General features: G+C 39.3%; 1 protein-coding gene across 9 annotated transcripts in view; it reads left to right on the plus strand.

Annotated features, from left to right (window-relative positions):
* fcho2 (FCH and mu domain containing endocytic adaptor 2) overlaps positions 1 to 23,718 on the plus strand; it is a 267,367-nt gene that overhangs the window by 75,123 nt on the left and 168,526 nt on the right. For all 9 annotated transcript variants that reach the window (XM_041185860.1, XM_041185866.1, XM_041185867.1 and 6 more), the window contains exons 3-4: positions 3,911 to 3,985; positions 4,136 to 4,277. In XM_041185860.1, coding sequence (XP_041041794.1) covers positions 3,911 to 3,985; positions 4,136 to 4,277 — 217 coding nt within the window. The remainder of the gene's footprint in view (positions 1 to 3,910; positions 3,986 to 4,135; positions 4,278 to 23,718) is intronic.

Raw genomic sequence — 23,718 nt, forward strand, 5'->3', positions numbered from 1 at the left:
GGGATATGTGTTCCCTATTGTACTGGTGATGTTATAGCGAAATGAAATCGACCAAAACAACGTTAAATGAGGAATCCCTATATATCAGCATTCCTTCATTGTCAATGGGTCAAAATCCTGGAATTCCCTAACTAATAGAACTGTAGGAGTACCTTCACCACATGGACTACAGCAGCTCACAAGCAGCTCACTATCACCTTCTCAGGGGTAATTGGGGATTGTAATAAATATGGACCTTGCTAGTAACACCCACATGCTGTAATGATTAATAAAAAAGTATATACTGGGAGGATCAAAGTAATCATTTTTGACAAAACACTTGCCAGAAATCTCATTGCCCTCTTGGGGCACTTCCTGAGCTGAAGAAGGTTGTTTGCAATTTCAATTCAATTTGATCTCAAGCTCAGGAACGTAGGAATTGCTTAATGAGAAAAGACCAAGGTTCATCTATTTTGCCTTCTACCATCCTGGTAATTTTATGAATTGATGTTTAAGGTGTTGTTGATTAATTGTAGCAATCAGTCTCTTATCAATTTGCCTACAACAGACTCAGACATGACATAAGGAAAGCTGCAGTGCTGGAGAGCTTTGAGAACCATAAGTCCAAAGTTCTGCTCCTCCCACGCATTCTGCACTTACCCTATGTCATGTCTCAAATTACTCAAATATTTTGTACCAAACTGTTATTTTCTGGAAAAACTCTACCTAATTTGCATTTGAATAAATCAATAACACCTAATTCCACCTTCCCCTATGAAACTTGTTCCACAGATTGACTGACCATTCATTTACTGAAATACTGCTTCCAAAAATTGGTTTTGAATCCCCCAATCCCACCTGCCTCCCCTCCCTCAAGGACATACTTTGCCCTCTGTTTCTACTGTTCTCAAAAAAGTGAGGTAACTTGTCATGATCTTCAGTCCTTTTAGAATCCTCAAAACAGAAATCACATCTCTCCTCAATCTTTTATTTTCTAGTAAGAACATGTCTTTTTTACATAATTGTTCCTCATATTCCATCTCACTATCATAGGACAAAAACAAACTACTGTGGATACTAGAAATCTGAAATAAAAGCAAAATATGCTGGAAATACTCAACAGGCCTGGTATTATCTGTGGAGCGAGAAACAGACTTAATGTTTCAGGTCAAGGACCTTCCTTCAGAACTGAACTCTTCTGTATCATTTCAATACCTGCAATATCCTTTTGTGCTGTGGCAACCAGATCTGTATATGGTATTCTGAGTGCAATGGAACCAATTATTTGTGAAATGGCATGATTACCTCACTTTTTTGGGCTTGATCTTTTCACACATTACATCATCTCATTTGCTTTACTTGCTGCCACCAAGCATTTTTGTGATTGCTTCTATTTATTGTCAATTTGCATTGCCAAATCCCTTTCATTATCAATGCACATTATTTTCTTTCCATTTAAAAAATAGTCCCTTCCTCATTTTTGTTCCCTTTTTCGACACTGAATTTCACCTGCAGCTGTCTGTCCAATTCCCAAATATATTTAAATTCCCTTGTAGCTTACCTGTTAGGCTAAATTTGCAGATTATACAAAGCAAATTGAGTCATGGAGGTCTACAGCACAGAAAAAGGCCCTTCAGCCCATTGGGTCTGCGCTGGTCAAACAAACACCTGACTATTCTAATCCCATTTTCCAGCACTAGGCCCATAGCCTTGTATGCCAAATACTTCTTAAATGTTATGAGAGTTTCTGCCTATACCACCCATTCAGGCAGTGAGTTCCAGATTCCCACCACCTGGGTGAAAAAATTCTTCCTCACATCTCCTCTAAACCTCCTGCCCCTTAAGTCTATGCACCCTGGTTATTGATCCCTCCACCAAGGGGAAAAGTTCCTTCTTGTCTACCCTATCTATGCCCCTCAGAATTTTATACACCTCAATCTCCTCTGCTCTAGGGAAAATAACCCCAGTCTATCCAATCTCTCCTCATAACTAAAACTCTCCAGCCTAGGCAACATCTTGGTAAATCTCCTGTGCACTCTCTCCAGTGCAATCACATCCTTCCTATAATGTGGATTCCAGCACCCAGTACTCTAGCTGTGGCCTAACCAGCGTTTTATGCAGTTCCAGCATAACCTCCCTGCTCTTATATTCTATGCCTCGGCTAATAAAGGCAAGTACCCCAAATGCCTCCTTAACCATCTTATCTATCTGTCCAGCTACCTTAAAGGACTGGTGGACATGCACACCAAGGTCCCGCTGATCCTCGGTACTTCCCAGGGTCCTACTATTCATCGTGTATTCCCGTACCTTGTTTGTCCTGCCCAAGTGCACCACCTCACACTTGTCCAGATTAAATTCCATTTGTCACTGATCAGCCCATCTGGCTGGCCCATCTATATTCTCCTGTAATCTAAGGCTATCCTCCTCACTATTTACCACTCCACCAATCTTCATGTCACCCACGAACTTACTGATCAGTCCTCCTACATTCAAGTCTAAATCGTTTATATATACCACAAACAGCAAGGGACCCAACACCAATCCCTGTGGAACCCCTCTGGACACAGGCATCCAGTCACAAAAACACCCCTCAGCCATGATCCTCTGCTTCCTGCCACTCAGCCAATCCTGGATCCAATTTGCCAAATTGCCTTGAATCCCATGTTCTTACCTTCGTTATCAGTCTCCCATGTGGGACCTTATCAAAAGTCCAAGTAGACTGCGTTAAATGCTTTGCCCTCATCTACACACCTGGTCACCTCTTCGAAAAATTCAATCAAATTGGTCAGGCATGACCTCCCCTTAAGAAAACCATGCTGACTGTCCTTGATTAATCCCTGCCTCTCCAAGTGTAGATTAATTCAGAATTGCTTCCAATAGTTTCCCCACCACTGAGGTTAGACTGACTGGCCTGTAGTTCCCTGGTTTATCCCTTCCTCCCTTCTTGAATAACGGTAGCACATTGGCTGTCCTGCAGTCCTCTGGCACCTCTCCTGTGGCCAGAGAGGTATTGAAAATTATTGCCAGCACCCCTGCTATCTCCTCCCTTGCCTCACTCAACAGCCTGGGATATGTTTCATCCAAGCTTGGAGATTTATCTACTTTTAAGCCTGCCAAACTACTTAGACCCTCCTCCCTTTCTATGCTAATTTCTTTAATTATATCACAGTCGTTCTGTCTGATTTCCACATCCATGTCGCCCCTCTCGCTGGTGAACACTGACCCAAAATATTCATTTAGAATCCTACCTACGTCTTCCGGCTCCGCACACAAATTACCACTATGGTCCTTAATGGGCTATTTCTTTCCCTAGTGGAAAGATTCCAAAGCTTATTGTGCTTATGACTCCTAATTGCAGATCATTTATTAAGATATTTAACAAAAGAGGTCCCAAGATAAATCATTGTGGCAAAGAAAAGACTTGCATTTGCCTGGTGCTTTTCATGACCATTGGACATCTAAAAAGCGCTTTACAGTCAGTGGAGTACTTTTGAACTGTAGTACTGTTATAATAAGGGAAAATACAGGTTTTTTGCATATATTGTACACAGCAAACTCCCACAAGCAGCAATGTGAGACTGACTAGATAATTTCTTTTTGTGATGTTGAATGAGGGTTAAATATTCAGGACACTGAAGATAGCTATCCTGCTCGTCTTTGAAGTAGTGCTAAGGGACCTTCTATGTCCACCCAAGAGGGTAGATTGGACCTCAGTTTAATGTCTGATTCAAAAGACTACCTCTTGACAGTGCAGCACTCCCTCAGTACAGCTTTTCTACCAGCATTCCTTTATACAAATATACAAAATACAAATACAATCTTTGAAGTAAAGAAAGAAACACGTTGTGAAAGCCCTGTCATAAAAATTGTCAGGAAATTATTGAATGTGACAAGTTTTTTTTTCATGAAAAAATATTTCTTTTTTCCCTAGTGTAACAATAGAAGATATTTATTCAAGGTCTATGACCAAATTAGCCAAAACAACAAGCAACTACAGTCAGCTTGGGTAAGCCTCTTTGATGTATATTCCACATGTAATATGATATAGAGAGATAAATTTTAAAAGGATCTTGAAAATGTCTTACTTTTGCTTGATACCATTTTCTATCTGTTACTATTATAGTGTTTTATCTCTTTATATTATGTATTCCTTCAGGACATTTGCACCAGTATGGGATGTTTTAAAATTGTCAACTGAGAAACTAGCCAGTAGCCATTTAGATCTAGTACGAAAACTGCAAGAATTAATTAAAGAAGTACAAAAGTATGGCGATGAGCAGACCAAGGCACATAAAAAGGTAAAACATGTGGCAACGTTTTTATCCAGTATGACTAAATTGGAGAGAGTACTTCACCAATAATTATGTGTCTCAAACTGTACCTGAAAAGAATAGTAATAATTACATTTTTGTACAGAGTTTGGATGTGTACAAATGTATTTTTAATGAATTTAATTGCAGCAAATCAAATATTTCTATGCTAAGAATCTGATTAGATAAATCATTTGCCTGTCTTTAAACTAACAGAAATTGTTATTTAAATAATGCCATGTTATGTAATTGAAATGTCTCAGTGCTTTGCACATTGAATAACTTTTGAAGTTGCAGTGTTTGCTATATAAGCCGCAGCCAGTTGGCACCAGTAATATCCCACATATCAGTGAAATGAAGGACTAGTTTACCTGGTTTTTTGATTACATTTGTTAAGAGAGAATTATTGCATTGAGCAGCAAGATACTCCTTCATTTTCTTTGAGAAGTGCCAGATATTTAACATTTACTAACTAGGCATGCAAGAGCTTTAATAATTGCAGAGCCAGGTAGTTTAACATCTAGGGATTAAATTACCATGTAACAATAAAGAGAAAATAGAAATAGTCAACATTGATTACAAAGAACACAATTGTGATTAATAAAGATTATTAAATTATTTGAAGAAATGACATTGTTACATTGAAAGCATTGGGCTGAAATTGCAGGACATTGATCTCGCCTGTGGGGCCACTTTGCCCACAGCATTGGCATGGTCACTCTACTGGTCGGGTAGGGCATTACTTCCCTTGGCCTGGAGTGTCCCTGTTTCTGTGTCATATAGCTAACTGGACTGTGAGGTTTCCTGTACCACAGTTTACTTTCTCCTCTTAAAATGGACCTGAGCTGCACACGGAGATCCCATGTGCTTTAATTTTACACACTAAATTGCAGCATTTGATTCTGGAGCCAATCCTGTTCACTTTTGTGATGGCCCATGTGCTTTTGGGGAATAAGCTATATTTTATGTTGGGGTGATGTTTCCCTTAAGAACTAGGTTTCACTAGGAGATGATTCCTGGTAAAGCATCTTGCTTCCAGTAAATGATCATGTGACTTGTTGCCTGGGAGTTAAACAATAGAAGAAGAGTCATGGCTCTGGTATCAAGCAGTGGACGGTTTTAGTTTTTTAGTTTAAAAAGCAGCTTGCTGCAGAGAATATCTCTTTCAAGCAGAGTTCAGGTAAAATTCTGTGTGCTGGCTAAAAGATTTAAACCCCTGGTTAACTGAAGGAATCCTAGCAGTGAGTTGGACTTCCAGGATAGCCAAGATGGGAAGAGAAAGAGTTTTAAACGTAAGACTCCAGAGTTAAAGAATATTAGAACAAGGACAGTTCTGACCTGAGGTGACTACGCTTCAGATGCTAGCGGCATTTGTGTTGAACTGGGAGTCTACAACCTTGGGACGGTTGGAGGAGGTTTGATGGGACAACCTTGCTGGAAGTAAGCAGAAGACCCAAGAAATCTCAGCCCTCGTACAAATCTTTGAAACAGTACTCAGATTAAGTGGTTAATCTTTCAATAGTCTGCTAAGTGTCTGACTTGAGTTATTGGAGTGTAAGTCAAATGGGTTTAGAAGGAAAATTGAGTTAAGTTTGGTTTAAGGTATAAACATGTGTGTTCATTCATCATTACAGTGGTGGAATTTGAATTAGTGAAAAGAACCTGGAATTAAAAGTCTGATGATGACCAGGAAACCATTCCCGATTGTCATAAAAACTCATCTGGTTCATGAATGCCCTTTAGAGAAGGAAATCTGCTTACCTGGTCTGGCCTACATGTGACTCCAGGCCCACAGAAATGTGGTTGACTCTTAAATGCCCTCTGAGCAAGGGCAATTAGGGGTTGGCAATAAATGCTAAGCCTAGCCAGTGACGCCCACATCCCATTAACGAATAATTTTTTTTTTTAATATAACTGACTATTTAGATAGAATGTGGTTATTAGTATAAGGTTCAATATAAGGTAAAGTCTATTAATAGTAGTAAGTTTTATTAGTATTGATAAAGGTTTATTAGTAGTAGCAAGGTTATTAGCTAACAGATAAAGGAATGATGGTGCATGTCCTGTGCTACGTGAGAACTCCAGGATGCTTCCCATGTCCTGGACAACAAATAATGCAGAAAGTGTTGTCACTTGCAGCAGCTTGAGCTCCATGTTTTGGAACTTGAGCAACAGGAGGTTAACTGCGGTGGATCCGTGGGGTTTGAGAGCTTCGTGGATAGCACGTTTATAGATGTAGTCAACCCACAGCTGAAAAGTATGCAGGGAGAGAGAGAATGGGTGACCGCCAGACAGTCAAGTAGAAACAGACAGGGAGTGCAGGAGTCCCTTGAATGCGTCCCGTTTTACAACCAGTATTCAGTTCTGAATACTGATGAGAGTGGTGATTCGACTCGGGAGTACGCAGAGAGCACACCTTGGGCGGGGGGGGTGCGGCGGTGGGCAAGGACAGAATCTTTTGGCTAGAGCTCAGAAACAAAATATGTGCAGTTACATTGCTCAGTTTAGTCAATGGGCCATCAACCAGTAGTAAATAATGTAGAGGAACAAATTTGCAAGGAAGTTATAGGTAATCACTTGGTAGTACAGAATTTGAATATTGCTGAACAAAAAGAGACATGTTGTCAAAGCTTTTCATTTTGTACTCAGCAGGATGGATTCACAAGAATACCAAACCCCTCAAAGGGAACAACGATTTATTCTGCATGAGAAGAGAGTGCTGATTGGTTGGCAAATGGATTCTGATTGGTAAAAGCGTTGCCAGGGAGAATGCACCTGGAATCAGTTAACTGCCAAGCTTTTGTTTAAATTCAGACCAGGCAGGTCAACTCTGATTGGTCAAGGCATCACCATGGGGAATCTGCCACAAGCCCACCTTCACTGGTCAATATACACATTGGGATTCCTATAGTTCCAAGCACTATACGGTTGGCCTTATCAGCATCCTCATTAATAGGGCCCAAGCCATTTGTTCACCGTGCAAGTTTGATGCCGAAATAGGGTGCATCAAAGTAATTTTGCGAGATAATGGTTACCCCGATCAGGTCTTGCAAATCGTGTAAACTCTTGAATAGGTTTAAGGCTGCCACTTGAAAAGTGCCCAGTCTACCTCAGATTACCCTGGAAGAGCAGGATGTCTCAAGAATTTGAGCAACAAAGTGAAAGCTAGCCATTTCACGCAGCCACTCTGCAGTAGCACCATGAGTGCTATTCTCACAAGCAGGACACTGCCATCAAGCTAAAAAGACTTTCTGTCTACCACATTAGTAATGTGTTATATGAATTTCAGTGCCAGTGTGATGCCAGGTAATGAGGCCATACGTCCCAAAGACTGGTGGATCATATCAAACAACATGTTCCTTCAGCTGTTTGCAACAGGCAAAGTACAGACTGCATTCAACCATCCTGTGCTTGCAAACCTCAGAATAAACTGTCCAATGTTGGATGTGAGTCTGCAATTGGACAGCACTTGCTAAACAATCCTGATTATGCTAAGAATTACACTGACAACCAATTTAAGATTATCAGTTTGGCTCACAGTGTGGCTCACGTACATGTGCTAGAAGCTACGTATATTTCACACACAGGGCCCTATCCTTTGCAAACGGAAAGAACATGTCCATGCAATTGCGCCTTTTTCATCTAAACAAAAGCTTGGGGGACAGCCATTCCCTGGTTCATTCCCCATGGCACTGCTTTTACCAATCAGAATCGGCCTACCTAGTTTTAATTTAAACAAAAGCTTAGCAATTAACTGTTCCCTGATGCATTCTTCATGGCAACAATTCTACCAGTCAGAGTCTACTTGCCTACCAATCAGAGTCCACTTGCCAACCAATCAGCATCCTCTTCGTAGGCAGCATAAATTGTTGTTCTCTTTGAGATGTGATAATCTTGTAAATCTGTACTGATGTGTGCAAGATGAAAAGCTTCAACAGTATGTCTCTTTTTTCAGCAATTATAGAATAGTTTTTATGGCGGACTTCAATTATCCGAATATAAACTGGGATGGTAGTAATGTAAAGGGCAGAGAGGACCAAGAATTTCTAGAGTATATTCATGAAAATTTTCTATAGCAGGATGTTTCTAGTCCAACGAGAGAGGGGGCACTGCTGGACCTGGTTCTTGGGAATGAGGTGGGCCAAATGGATCAAATATCAGTTGGAAAACACTTAGGGAACAGTGATCATTGTATCATAAGGTTTAGGTTGGCTATGGAAAAGGACAAAGGACAATCTAGAGTAAGAATATTTAATTGGGGGAAAGCCAACCGCAATGGGGTAAGAATGGATCTGGGTTGAATAAATTGGAATCAAAGGTTGGCAGGAAAAATAGGCTACCTTCAAAGAAAGGATAGCTTAGGCCAAGTCAAAGTATATTCCCTCAGAAGGGAAAGATAGGGTAAACAAACCCAGAGCTACCTGGATGACAAAAGAGATAGAGGTTAAGGTGAAGAAGAAAAAGGGTGCTTATGGTAGATGTCAGGTGGATAATACAATGGAGATGCAGGCTGAATATAGAAGGTTCAGAGGAGAAATGAGAAAGCAAATAAGAGAAGCAAAGAAGGAGTATGAAAAGAGACTGCCAGCTAACATAAAATCAAAGCATAAACATGGTAAAAAGATGGTAAAAGGAAGCGTAGGGCTGATTAGGGACCAAAAAGGGGATTTACGCATGGAGGCAGGGGAAATAGCTGAGGCATTGAATGAATACTTTGTATCTGCCTTTATCAAGGAATAAGATGCTTCCCCAGCCATGGTGAAAGAGGAGGTTATTCAGACACTAGAGGATTTAAAATTGATAAGGAGGCGGTATTAGATAGGCTGTCTATATTTAAAGTTGATAAAGCACCAGGATCATATGAAATGCATCCAAAGATACTAAGGGAAGTGAGAGTGGAAATTGCGAAGGCACTGGTCATAATTTTCCAGTCTTCCTTAGACTCAGGTGGTTCCAGAAAACTAGAGAATTGCAAATGTTACACCCTTGTTCAAAAAAGGGTGTAAAGATAAGCCCAGCAACTACAGACCAGTCTGTTTAACTCGGTTGAGGGGAAACTTCTAGAAACAATAATTCGGGACAAAATTAATAGTTACATCGCCAAATGCGGGTTAATTAAGGAAAGCCAGCATGAGTTTGTTAAGGGCAAATTGTGTTTAACTATCTTGCTGGAGTTTTTTTGAAGAGGATTGATGAGGACAATGCTGTTGATGTGACGTACATGGACTTCCAAAAGGCATTTGTTACAGTGTTGCACAGCAGGCTTGGGAGCAAAGTTGTAGCTCATGGAATAGAAGGAAAAGTAACAACATGGATACGTAAGTGATTAAGTGGCAGGAAACAGAGAATTGTTATTAATGGATGTTTTCAGGCTGGAGGAAGGTTTGTAGTGGAATTCTATAGGTTTCAGTATTGGGACCCCTAGTTTTCCTAATATATATTAATGATCTAGACCTTGGTGCACAGGGCACAATTTCAAAATTTGCAGATGATACGAAACTTGGAAACATTGTGAACTATGAGGAGGATAATGTCGAACTTCAAAAGGACATAGACAAATTGGTGGATTGGGTGGACAAGTGGCAGATGAAGTTCAATGTGGAGAAATGTGAAATGATTCATTTTGGTAGGAAGGACATGAAGAAACAACATAAAACAAAAGATACAACGCTCAAGGGGGTGCAGGAGCAAAGGGACCTGGGTGTATATGTGCATAAGTTATTGAAGGTGGCAGGACAGGTTGAGAGAGAGGTCAACAAAGCATAAAGTATCCTAGGCTTTATTAATAGGGACATAGAATACAAGAGCAAGGAGGTTATGTTAAACTTCTTTAAGACACTCGTTCAGCCTCATTTGGAGTATTGCGTCCACTTCTGGGTGCCGTATTTTAGGAAAGATGTGAAGGCATTGGAGAGAATGCAGAAAAGATTCACAAGAATTGTTCCAGGGATGAGGAACTTCAGTTATGAATGTAGATTTAGGAAGTTGGGACTGTTTTCCTTGGAGAAGAGGAGGCTGAGAGGAGATTTGTTAGAGGTATTCAAAATCATGAGGGGCCTGGGCTGAGGAGATAGGGAGAAGCTTCCCACTCATGAAAGAATTGAGAATGAGAGGGGACAGGCAAAAGAAGCAAAAGCGACGTGAGGAAAGCTTTTTCATGCATCAAGTGGTTGGGGTCTGAAATACACTGGGAGTGCGATGGAGGCAGGTTGAGTCAATGCATTTAAAAGGGAATCAGACTGTTACCAAAAAGGACAGTGGAGGACAGTGGACTAGGTTTGATTCCCGATCATGGAACATAACTTTTAGGAGTCAGCATTAAGACCACAGCTCTTTTTAATATATATTATATATTAATGACCTGGACTTGGGTACACAGGACATATTTTCATAAGTTTGCAGATGGTACAAAACTTGGAAACGATGTAAACAAGAGGCAATAGTAACAGACTGCAGGGTGGCATAGACAAACTGATGTAAGGGGCAGACACATTTTAGATTAAATTTAATGCAGAGAAGTTTGAAATTAGACATTTTGGTAGAAAGAATGAGGAGAGACAATATGTGCTAAATGATTCAGTTTTAACCGGGGTGCAGGAACAGACCTGAGGGCATATGTAAATCTTTGAGGGTGGCAACACAAATTAATAAGGCTGCAAAAGAGCATATGGGAACCTTAGCTTCATTAGTAGAGGAATGGACTGCAAAAGCAAGGTGTTATGCTAAACCTTTATAAATCACTGCTTAGATCTCAGCTGGAGTTTTGTGTTCAATTGAGGGCACCAAATTTTAGGAAGGATGTCAAGGCCTTGGAGAGGGTTCAGAAGCTAGTTACTAGAATGGTACTAGAAAGGAAAGTGTATGTGGAGAGGGTGGAGGAGCTGGGTTGTTCTCTTAAGAGCAGAGGAGATTAAAGGGAGATTTGATAGACCTATTGAAAACCATTCATGATTTTGATAGAGTAAAAGAAGGAAACTGTTTCTAGTGGCAGAAAGGTCGGGGACCAGAGGACATTGATTTAATACAGTTGGCCAAACCAAACAGAGGCAACATGAGGAAGCCCTTTTTTTTACATAAGTATACAAGAAATAGGAGCATGAGTGGGCCATTCAGTCCCCCAAGCCTGTTCCGCCATTCAATAAGATCATGGCTGACCTGATTGTGGCTTAACTCCACTTTCCTGCCTACCCGCCCCATAACCCTTGACTCCCTTGTCAATCAAGAATCTGTCTAACTCAGCCTTGATTATATCTGTCGGGGAAGAGAATTCCAAACACTAATGGCCCTCAGAAAAGAAATTCCAACTCATCTCTGTCTTAATTGGACACCACTTTTTCTGAAACTCTGCCAAATTCCCAACAAGGAAAACCATTCTGTCAGCATCATTTACAGTCAGAAAGCCCCTTACATCAGAATGTCCACGTCACCCTACAGTCTGGTACTATTGCCTCTCGTTTATGTCATTTCCAAGTTTTGTACCATCTGAAAACTTATGAAATTATGCCCTGTGTACCCAAGTCCAGGTCATACTCCTAAAAGTTATGTTCCATAATCGGGAATCAAAAGCAGCCCATAGCCGTGAAAGCGCTGAATCACAATCACCAGGGAATTTCTGTGCAACAGAAGCAACAATTCATCCACATGCGCGAAGACAACTCCCACTAGTGAACATGTATTTTGCACAAAAATGATCCTTTTGGCATTTTCAAAATTTATCACCAAGAACAGTGTTTTTGTAGTGTTATGTTACACCATGCATCTACAAGAGGCTGGATAGTGCCTAAAAGTTCTTTGGATTTGAGCTTTTGAAATATAATTTCCATTTCAAGTATTGTACCAAGCTTCATGTATTTCAATTTGGAATGCACTGCCCTGAAAAGTTGATGAACACAGATTCAGTCGGAACATTCAAAAGCGAATTGGATAAATACTTGAAAAGGAAGGAAAATACTTGGCACTGGGGAAAGAGCATGGGAGTAGAATTAATTGGACAGCTCTGCAACAGTGTAGTGGGCAGTGATGCTCTCCTATTGTGCTATATCATTCCATGATTCTAGGAAACTGTGATAATCAAGTGGTTATTGTATTGTCTCAGGAATTGAAACACATCAAAAGCAAAATCTGTGAAATAAAATAAAGAATAATTAAAAGACCCCTTTAAATAGTGTTTTATCAGGTTACTGTGACTTCCAAAGTGCTTTGCATTCAATGAATTTATTTGGAAGTGCAGCCACCTATGGTCAAAGATCATTTTCAGACAGAAACTCAGTAATGTTTTTGAAACGTGCTGGCAATTGATAAGATTAAGATTGTGTATATTCCTATCTGTAAGATTAAAACATATCTGAAAGGTAGAGAACATTCCATCACAGCCTGCGATCACATGCTATAAATTACACACTGTTTGACTTCAAATTTCAATTTTCACTAGCAGATATAAAATAAGAACTTTGTTTCCTGAAAGAGGAGTAACTGCTCAAAATTGACTTAGATGTTACTGATAAATTTGCCCTGTTTTCTACATGTTACCATTCTGCATTTATTGGCATATGCATCTACTGCTTAAAAAAGTACCTTCAGGTGGATTCCAGTATGTAGTTTCAGATCTATTGTAGTTGCAAAATTGATTCTGAAAGGTAACTCTCCCTCTCCAAAAACAAAATGATCAAAACAATATATTGGTTAATTCTTGTAATGAATCTGATACATCAATAAATTATTGGTTAACTGTCAGAAACCAAAATTAAAGCAGAAATGCTAGAAATACTCAGGTCAAGCAGCATCTCTAGAGAGAAAAACAGACTTTACATTTCAGGCGATGACCTTTCACCAGAGCTGGGAAAAGTTAGAAAGAATGAAAGGTTATTGACCTGAAATGTTAACTCTGTTTCTCTCGCCACAGATGCTGCCTCACCTGCTGAGCATTTTCTATTTTTAATATTATTATAGGTTTTAAGCAAGTGAAAGGGGGAAGGGTGGAAAAAAGAACTAAAGGGGAGGACAGTGGTAGGGAGGTGTGGTGGTGCAAGGCCTAGGGGAGTGATAATGCGACAGTAAAGAAAGTGTGAATGGCAGGATGATGAACGACTGCTATCCAAAAAACAAGAAAAGAGATAAATGAGAGTAAAACCAAAAACAGCCAAGAGAGGAAACATAATTTTGTCAGATATTAAGGCCTGAAATAATTGAACTGTGTTGAGTTAGGAAGGCTGTAAAGTGCCTAATCAAAAGATGAGCTGCTGTTCCCCAAGCTTGCATTGAGTTTCATTGGAATGCTGCAGTAGGCTCACAGAGAGGTTGCTGTGAAAGCAAGGTAGAGAGCTAAAATGACAGATGAAATTTTCGCCACTCCAGTGTGACATCACCATTGAACACATCTTCCTCCAGTTTCATCATTCCAAAGGGACAACTCCCTCCATGACACCCTGTACTACTCCTCAGTCGACCTCAATACATCCTGCCCTTCTAATGGCACTTTTCCATGCAAATGCAGGAGATACAATGCCAGCTCATTTACCTCCTCCCTCTTCACTGTTCAAGGCCCAAAGCTGTTCTTTCAGGTGAAACAGTGATTTATATGTACTACTTTCAATTTAGTTTTCTGTATTCCCTGCTCCCAAAGCAGTCAGCTTTACATTGTGGAGAACAAATGCAGATTCGGTGACTGTTTTATGGAACGCCTCTGTTCAGTTCGCAAGCATAACTCCAAGCTTCCAGTCGCTTGTCATTTTAATTTTCCACACCTATTTTTCCACACTGACATTTCTGTCCTTGGCCTGCTGTAATGTTTTAATGAAGCTCAGTGCAAACTTGAAAAACAGCTTCCTCTTTTGATGAGGCACTTTACAACATTCTGGACTCAATTCTAAGTTAAAACAATTTGAGATCATAACCTGTGTTTTGTTTTTCTTTCTTGGCTGGTTTTGGGTTTGCTTTTTTGGTTTTTTTTGGCTTTCAGATAGCAGCTGTTCATTCTGCAGTCCACATCTCCTCTTGACGCATCTTTTATTGTGTTACTTGTCCCTTTTATCACTCCCTTTGGCCTTGTACCATCAACTATTTTGCCGTTTAATCTCACCTGTATTTCAAATTTCCAGCACCCATTAGATAAACGACGATTACTTTGGTTAGACTTGTGCCTCATTTATTCTGGAGCAGCCACAGCAGTATCAGATTCACTGTCATTTTAATTTTCTTCCTACTTTTCCACACTGATCTGTCATTGGCTTGCTGCAGTGCTTCAGTGAAGCTTAACGTGCTGTGAATGCGGAATTGCATGCATCACATACATCAACCCAAACATATGCATGGAATACACTGCTTAGTCACCCAGGATCATGATGTAATTTGGAATGATAGTACAGAACTGATGACATAATTAGATCCTTTTTACCATTTGAAATTTAAAAACAGTGCAGCATGCTGATCAAGTTTGAAATCAACTGCAGTAAGGGTGTGAGATTGTCTTGCAGCTAAAAAAAATTGATATATCATCAGAATTGTACAAGGCACTCGGTATTCGGGTGGTTTTGGAGTATAAGAATAATATGCAATATTGCTGTGCAGAATTACTGAGGCATTAATCAGAAATTCACCAGGTGGATTCAAGAAACTCACTTGAGGCACTTTAGTTCTGTGTACAACTTTAATAATCCAAAGTCTACCTGGCTTAATGAAGCATTGTATTCATAGCTGGATATAGATAATAAGACATTTTTAAAAATGTTAAAAGCAAAGGGATAGTCAGAGGAAGGGTGGGGATGATTAGGAGGCAAAGAATAAATCTTGTGGAGTCAGAAAGCAGGACTGAGATATTAAGTGAGAATTTTGCCTCTGTCTTCACAAAGAAAAGAATGCGGCCAAAACCACAATAAAAGAGGAGGATGTAGATAAATTAGATAGGATAAAAATAAGTCAAGTGGGGACGCTTAAAAGGTGGGCAGTGCTCAAAATCTAAAGTAGAAAAGTCAGCCAATCTGGATGGGATGCACATTAGGTTGGTGAGGGATGTAAAGGTGAAAATAGCTGTGTCCACAATTTTTCACTCCTCCTTGGGTATGGAAACAGAGGGCTAGATATTTGTGAATGTTGCACCTTAATTCAAAATAAATCAAGTACTGTATGCCAGTCTGTTCAACATTGGTGGTGGAGAAAATTCTGGAGACCATAAACTGGGACTGAATTCATTGCCACTTACAAAGACATGTGTTAATAAATACCAGCCAGCAATAATTTGTACAAACAAATTGTATCTAACAAATGTGATTGAGTTCTTCCATGTATTATGACCATAGCAGATGTTAATTGCTAAGCAAACTAAAAACCAAATCCCAGAGGGAAACTTGGCTTACTGGCCATATCCTTTTTTTTTGTATTCTGAAAATGAGACATAAACATACTGATCTCAGCAGCAAGAAGTCCAGTAAGACATTTGGGATTTTACAAATGAAAAGTAAAGGTTTTAATAACAAGGAAAGAAACCTTAAGTGTACAAGATTACAATTACACAGTTAAAACTAGTCTTACAAAATATTCCCCCAAAAGGCTCCCTATTGGGTCAGACCCACAAGTAAACACCTTCCAAGCAACTCTCCCTTATAGATGTTTAACTTTAAAAATCCAGTAATATTACCCAAGGCAAACTGCTGTAGCTTTAATAATGGCATAGTACATGACCTCTTAAACTCTCTCCCACTCTGCTGTGGAAACCCAAGACTTCAGAACAAGACTGCTTTTTTCTGCCCAAGACTTTTCTGGCTTGACTGGATGGCTGATTCAAGCTGCATCTTTCTCCCAGTCTAGAGCTGTCTCCGGGAGATTTTCCTCACATAGCCTACAGCCAATCCCAAAGCACTGCACAGTAAGTCTAAAATACCTTTCCCCACTTTCACCTCAGGTTCCATTGTTCTCACATCTCTTTCAAACTCAAATCCTTCCAAATATAAAATCGTTCGCATTTCTATTTTGTCTCTGCTTTCGAGTCAGTAAAATGTAATAAACTGTCTTTTGTTTACCCATGGAACTGTAAGGTGCAAAAATGTTTCTTGGTACCTCTGACTTTCCTTTGATATTCAAACGAGCTCAACTTATCTAAAAATACAAATTTTAAAGCAAACCTATTTACTTGTACCTCAAACCACCATAAAATCTCATTACAAATTCACAAACCTAATGCCTGATTCCTTTCATGTCTTACCTCTCAGACAACCTCTCTAGTAACCTTTCCCCAGCTTAATTGAATCATTTATACACACGCACGCACACAGACACATACACACGCACAACCTTCTTCACAGAATAACACAATATTCCCCAAAAATATTTCAAAAAATAACATCCATTCTCACACTTACCTCCTTGCAAAAAAAATGAACCATCATAATTTCAAAAAGATGGTTTCATTTTCTCAACCCATTTTGTATTCCTTACTACATTTATCTATACAAACCAAACTATTACACTATAGTGTATATGCAACAACCTTGAAAATATGTACAACTCTGTTGTAAAAATTGATTTCATTCCAGTCCATTCTCCATTTGCCAATATCCAAGTTCTTTCGAATTTTAAACTCCTGACAATGTATCTGCAATAAAATTTTCTCATCTAGCCACATGTACAATTTGTATATTGACCCCTTACAATAATAAACTCCATCGAAACAGTCAAGCTTTTTTGTTTCAAAACTTATCCAGAAACTTCTCGTAGCAACTCAGCACCGACACCCACAGCATTGGTGTCAATAGCCAACTTAAACTGCTTTGTATGATCAGTTGCTGATAGAATAAGTGTAGTAGTTAGCACACTTTCAGGCTGTCGAATGCATTCGGACACTCCTGCGTCCATTGGAATTTTCTGTTTTTTAATAATCCAGTCAGTGGAGGAACCACACTGCTGAAATTTGGCACGAATTTCTGATAAAAGCAACTCATGCCTAGAAATCTCAAAACTTCTCATTTTGCTGTAGGCATTGGGAATTCCACAATTGCTTTTACCTTTGCATCTCGTGGGGCCACTCAACTATGTCTAACTGTGTAGCCTAAATATGTAACTTGTGCTTTCACAAATACAGTTTTAGCCAAATTTACAACCAAATTGGCTTCCTGCAGCCGATCAAACTGTTCCTTTAAATGTTGTAAAGGCTTCTCCCACGTTTGACTTAATACTATTAGGTCATCAATATAAACAGCAGAATTACTCAGTCCCTCCATCACTTTGTTAGCCTCTGAAATGTGGCTGGTGCATTCTTCATACCAGAAAGCATTGATATAGACCATCTGGCGTCACAGAAGCTGATACCTCTTTTGCCCTTTTCAATAAGAGTACTTGCCAATATCCTCACAGCAAGTGAATTTTTGTGATTAACGTTGACTGTCCTGCAGTTGATCTAATTTTATTGGATTTAATCTATATGGGTATCGCCTTATTGAAACTGAATCCCCCACATCAATGTCATGCACAGCTAAATCTGTTTCCCCAATTTATTTCCACAAATTGCTTTTTGTGACTGCAATAGCTCTTTCAGAGCACTCCAACAATTTTCTGGAAGGTAACCTAACACCACATTTAAGTTATTAAATACTTTCTCATTGTCCAATTTAATCAGAGGAAGATCAGTTTCAGAATCGTTAATTTCTACCCCGTTTTCTTACTTACAACTACCAGCACCCCCTCATGTTTATCCTCTCTGTCAAAGTATTTTTTGAGCATATCTACGTGGCACACTTAATGACACTTCTACCTGAGCTATATGGTTTACCTCACTCAGTTTCTCTTTGATCTAAACCTTTATCTGCATTTGCCTTCATCACTTGTTGAGATATATTTAAATGTTTCCTAGCTAGCTCACATACCTTACTTAATCTTTCTCTGAATTTTGTCACATAATCCATGAGAATAGTTTCAGAACTTTGGTTCAGGAGAAATTAGTGAGTCAATTTGAGTGGTCTCTTTACTTCATGACCATAAATTAACTTGAAAAGACTGAACCCTGTTGACTCATTAGGGGCATACGAAATAGCAAATAGCAAGAATAGAATCCCTTGATCCCAATCATGAGGATAGTCTTGACTATATGCTCTAATCATAGTCTCTAAAGTCTGATACCACCTTTCTAATGCACATTGTTATTCAGGGTGATAGGCTGACAACCTAAATTGCTTTATTCCTAGGCTGTTCATTACTTCTAACAGCTGTGACATGAAATTCGAACCCTGATCCAACTGTATTTCTTTTGGTAATCCATATCTTGTAAAGAATTTGGTTTATGCCTCTGCAATCATCTTTGCTGTGATTTTCCTGAAAGGTATTCCTTCTGGAAATCTTGTGGACACATCCATGATTGTCAGTAAGTACTGATTTCCGCTTTTAGTATTAGGGAGGGGTCCAACAAAATCAATCAGGACCTGTTTAAAAGGTTCCTCAAATGTTGGAATTGGAATTAAAGGTGCAGGTTTAATTACTGCTTAAGGTTTTCCTGTCACCTGACATATGTGGCACGTTTGCGGAATTTGACTACATCCTTATGTAGTCCAGGCCGATAGAAATGTTTTTGTATCTTAGCTTCAGTTTTCATAATTCCCAAATGTCCAGCCATTGGAATTTCTTGAGCTGCTCTCAAAATTTCATTCCAGTACCCAGATGGTATTACTACTTGGTGCACTATCACCCACTTTTTATTTGCTGGAACATGAGGCAGTCTCCTTTTCCTCATTAACACATTGTTCTTAATATAATAACACTCTTGAATGTATTCTGCTTCTGTTTCAGAATAAGCTCTCTGGTCTAACTGCTTTAAGTTTGGATCCTTTTGCTGTAACTTTATTAACTTCAATGAACTAAACTTCTCAACTTCATCCTTTCTAATCTTCTCTTCCTGGGTAATCTTTTCAAAGATTGATCTAGCCAACTGAATTTCAGCATCCTCCCTGTCTTTTAGATTCTTCCTCTTCCTGGTTAAACTTCTGCGTCTGTGACCTCATCACCAGACAATCTGGAAACAAACCAGGATGCTCTTTCTGTAAAACTTATGTTTTTTGTGTCTCCACAGGCTACTGTACCACAGTAGGCAGAGTCAATATCTGTGACCCAGCTATATCATTCCCTAGAATAATTTGAATCCCTGCAGTGGACAATTTCTCTACTATCCCAACAATCACCTCTCCTGTTTTCAAATCACTTTTAAAATTTACTTTATACAATGAAATAGGTTTGACTGCTCTATGAATCCCACTAATTAATACTGTCTCTTGCAATAATCCTTCTGGACAACAGATGGCACTATCCCATAACATTAAGGACTAGCCCCCCGTTTCCCTTATAATTTTGACATCCTTTCCTGTAAACATATAAAATCTTTAAACATCTCTGTAGCCTGCCCTTCAAAACTCCCTTGGATAAGTTGTGAACACCCTCCCACTTCTCTAGCTACCATTGATTCTTCCTTCTCCATCTGTACAAAAGCTACTGCCCTGTTCTGCCTCTTAATTTCAGAGCTCACAGCACTCCTACTTACAGAACTCTTCTGAGTTCCTATTACTGCATTAGGCCTCCTTTTTAACCTCCAACAATTTGATCTCATATGTTGAGCCTTATTACAATAGTAATATATCAATTTCCTTCCTTCAACTCTACTTTCCACCTTTAGCTTGATCCTTTCTACTAACAGTTTTACTATCACTTGGTTCTCTATATCTCCAATTTCCGTGCTGATTTCCATTTGACCCTTTTCCTACATGCAGCTGTTTGTGTGAAATATCATATGTATTGGCTAAAACAGCAGCTTCCCTGATCTTTTTGCTGTCTTTCATCTAAATACATCTTGATGTTTACTGGAATGCCATTGCTAAATTCTTCCACAATCATAACCTCTCTTACATTTTCAAAAGTCATGTCTAATTTTAATGCCCTGAACCATTGATCCCAGAAAGTTTCTTTTTCTCTTGCAAACTCTACAAAAGTCTGAATAAGTTCTTTCTTATAGTCCTAAGCTTCAACTAATAAGCTTCAGGGACAAGTTCATAAGCATTTAATATTGCCTTCTTTACTATCTTGTAGTCTGCAGATGCTTCCTCTGACAAGCTAGCATATACATTCATTGCTGTACCTGACAAAACACTCTGTAACCTTATTGTCCAAGTCTCTCTCGGCCAATTCAATTTCATAGTTATCTTTTCAAATGCGGTGAAATATCTTTCAACTCCATCCTCTGTAAGTTTAGGCACCAACCGAAGATTCTTAGTTAAATCAAATTCCTCAAAGGAATCAAAGTGACCATCTGAATCACTATCTCTCCTTTCTTAGTTTATTTTAAGTTTCACTTTAGACAGTTCATACGGCCTGGCTTCCTTCTCCCTCTGAAGCTCTCTGTCTCTTTCCTTCTCTCTTTCCTCACTTGCTAACTTCTCTCTCTCAAGTGGAAGTTCAAGCTTTCGCATCTTTTGCAGTCTTTTCTTTTTCCTTTTCCTGCTCCTCTTTTTCTCATTGAAGCTTTTTTATTTCTATTTCTTTTAGTCTATCCCTTTCTTTTTCAAGTTTTTTCATTTCTCTTTCTTCCAATTCAAGCTTTTGCCTTTCTCTATCGCTTTCTGTGTCAAGCTGCTTCACTTACAACTGAAGTCTTACTACCTCTAGCTGTGACACACTAGTTTCAGGTGCCCCTTCCTCCAACTTTAAATGCTGAGTAAGTACTGTAATCATATCAACCTTATGAAATTCCGCTTTTATCTCTACCTGCGCTTTATCTGCTAACTCTCTCAGCTTTGTTTTAGTCAGGGATTTCAAACACTCCATAGTCACGTTTTCCACTCCCAGAAAAGTCTTAGTAATTACCAAAGCCATTTTGCAGTCCAACCACTTCAAAATCCCTCAACACAAAACTCCTGAGCTCAGTGTTCAAGTACTTTTATATCTTGGATTGACAAGTTCCAACCCAATCAGGGAATTTTAATAATCCCACAAAGAGCCCCCAAATTTCTTATGACCACAGCAGATTCTAATTGCTAAGCAAAACAATCCCAGACGGAAACTTGGCTTACGGGCCATAGCTTTTTTTTTGGAATTCTGAAAATGAGAAGAAAACATACTGATCTCAGTAACAAGAAGTTCAGTAACACTTTTGGAATTTTAAAAATTAGTGGTAAAAGTTTTATTAACAAAAAGAAAACTTAAGCACACAAGATTAGAGTTACATAGTTACAATTAGTCTTACAAAACATTTCCCCAAAGACTCCCTACTGGGTCAGACCCACAAGTAGACACCTTCTAGGCAACACTCCCTTATAGATGTTTAACTACAAAAATCCAGTAATGTTACCCAAGGCAGACTGTTGTAACTTTAATAAAGGTATACCACAAAACCTCTTAAACTCACTCCCGCTCTGCTGTGGAAACCCAAGACTTCAGAACAAGATTGCTTTATTTAGCCCAAGACTTTTCTGGCTTGATTGGATAGCTGATTCAAACTGCATCTTTCCCCCAGCTTAGAGCTGTTTCCAGGGGATCTTCCTCACATTGCCAACAGCCAACCCCCAAGTTCTCCACAGTAAGTCTAAAATACCTTTTTCCCCCACTTTCATCTCAGGTTCCATTGTTCACACACCTCTTTCAAACTCAAATCCTTCCAAATATAAAATCTTTCATGTTTCTATTTTGTCTCTGCATTCAGGTCAATAAAATGTAATAAACCATTTTCTGTTTGCCCATGGAACTCCTGTAAGATGCAAAAATGTTTCTTGGCACCTCTGACTTCCCTTTTTGATACTCAAATGAACTCCCAACGTATCAAAAATGCAAATGTTAGATCCAGCTTATTTACTTGTACCTCAAACCACCATAATATCTCATTGCAAATTCACAGACCTAATGCCTGTATCCTTTCATGTCTTATCTCCCAGACAACCTCTCTAGTAACCTTTCCCCAGCTTAAATGAATCATGCGCGCTCGCGTGCGCACACACACACGCACACAACCTTCTTCACACAATAGTATTCCCCAAAAATATTTTTTAAGAAATCCATTCTCAAAGATGAAGTAGTGCAGGAGATTGATGAAGGTAGTGCAGCTGATGTCATGTGTGTAGACTCTCAAAAAGCATTTGAAATTTAAAGTAAAAGTGCACAGCATTGAATTTTACTAGGAAGAATGAGTAGAGGCAATATTAACTAAATTGTACAATTTAAGAGGATGCATGAACGGAGAGACCTGAGGTTTCCACAAATAAGTCTTTGTGGCTGCCAACAGAAGTTGATAAAAAGCATCTGACTTCCTTGGCTTTTTGAGTAGAAGCAGAGGGTACAAATTTCAAAATTTTCTGGTAATGCCAAGCTTGGAGGTGTGGCAAACATTGAGGGTGATGGCAATCAACTGCAACAGAACATATAACCAGCAGAATTGGTCGATAAATTGCAGATGGAATTTAATATGCAGGGAAGTATGAGGTGAAGCATTTTGGTGTAAGGGATAGGAGGAGTCAATATAAATTTAATGGCGGAGTTCTGAAGAGTGCACAGGAACAGAAGGATCTGGGGTTCATGTGCATAGATCTTTGAAGGTGGGAAGAGATACTGAGAGAGTAATTAGCAAAGCATATGGAATCTTGGACCTTGTGAATAAAGGTATTGAGTACAAAGGCATGGAAGTTATTCTGAAGCTTTGTAAAGCTCTGATTAGGCCACAATTATTGCTCCTGTCCTGGTCACCACACTTTAGGAAGGATGTGAGGATCCTTGAGAGGGTGCAGAGGAGGTTTACCAGAATGCTTCCAGGTATGAGGTCACTTAGCTAAAAGGTTAGGTTGGAGAAGTTGGGGTTGTTCTCCATGAAGCAAAGAAGATTGAGGAGATGAAAACAGCAAGTGCTGGAAATATGCAGGAGGTGTGGCAGCATCTGTGGATAGAGAAACAGAGCTAACATTTTAAGCCCAATATGACTGTTCAGATTTCCAGCATCTGCAGTATTTTGCTTTTATTAAGGTTGAGGGAAGGTTTGATAACAGTGACAAAGACTATGACAAGTTTAGATAAGATGGGCAAAGCTGTTCCCATTAGCTTATAGTGCCATGATTGGGGGACATAGATCTAAGGTTTTGGCGAAGAGATGCAGGGGAATGTGATGAAGATCTTTTTTACGGAGTGAGTAGTAATGATCTGAAACTTATTGCCTGTAAGGAAGGTGGAAGCAAAGATGTTCAATGATTTCAAAAGGAAATTGAATGGGCACGAGGAAAATTTGCAGGATTTAGGGGAAAGAGTTGGGGCATGGGGATTACTGGATTGCGCTATAGAGAGCTAGAATCAATTTGATGGGCTGAATAGCTTCCTGTGCCGTTATGACTCTAAAAGCAAGGAATTTATAATAAGCCTTTTAAAAATTGCTCTGTAGCTCTCAGCTGGAGTTTTGTGTCCAAGCCTGGGCACAACACTTTAAGAA

The sequence above is a fragment of the Carcharodon carcharias genome, chromosome 4, assembly GCF_017639515.1.
Source record: "Carcharodon carcharias isolate sCarCar2 chromosome 4, sCarCar2.pri, whole genome shotgun sequence".
Lineage (NCBI taxonomy): Eukaryota > Metazoa > Chordata > Chondrichthyes > Lamniformes > Lamnidae > Carcharodon > Carcharodon carcharias.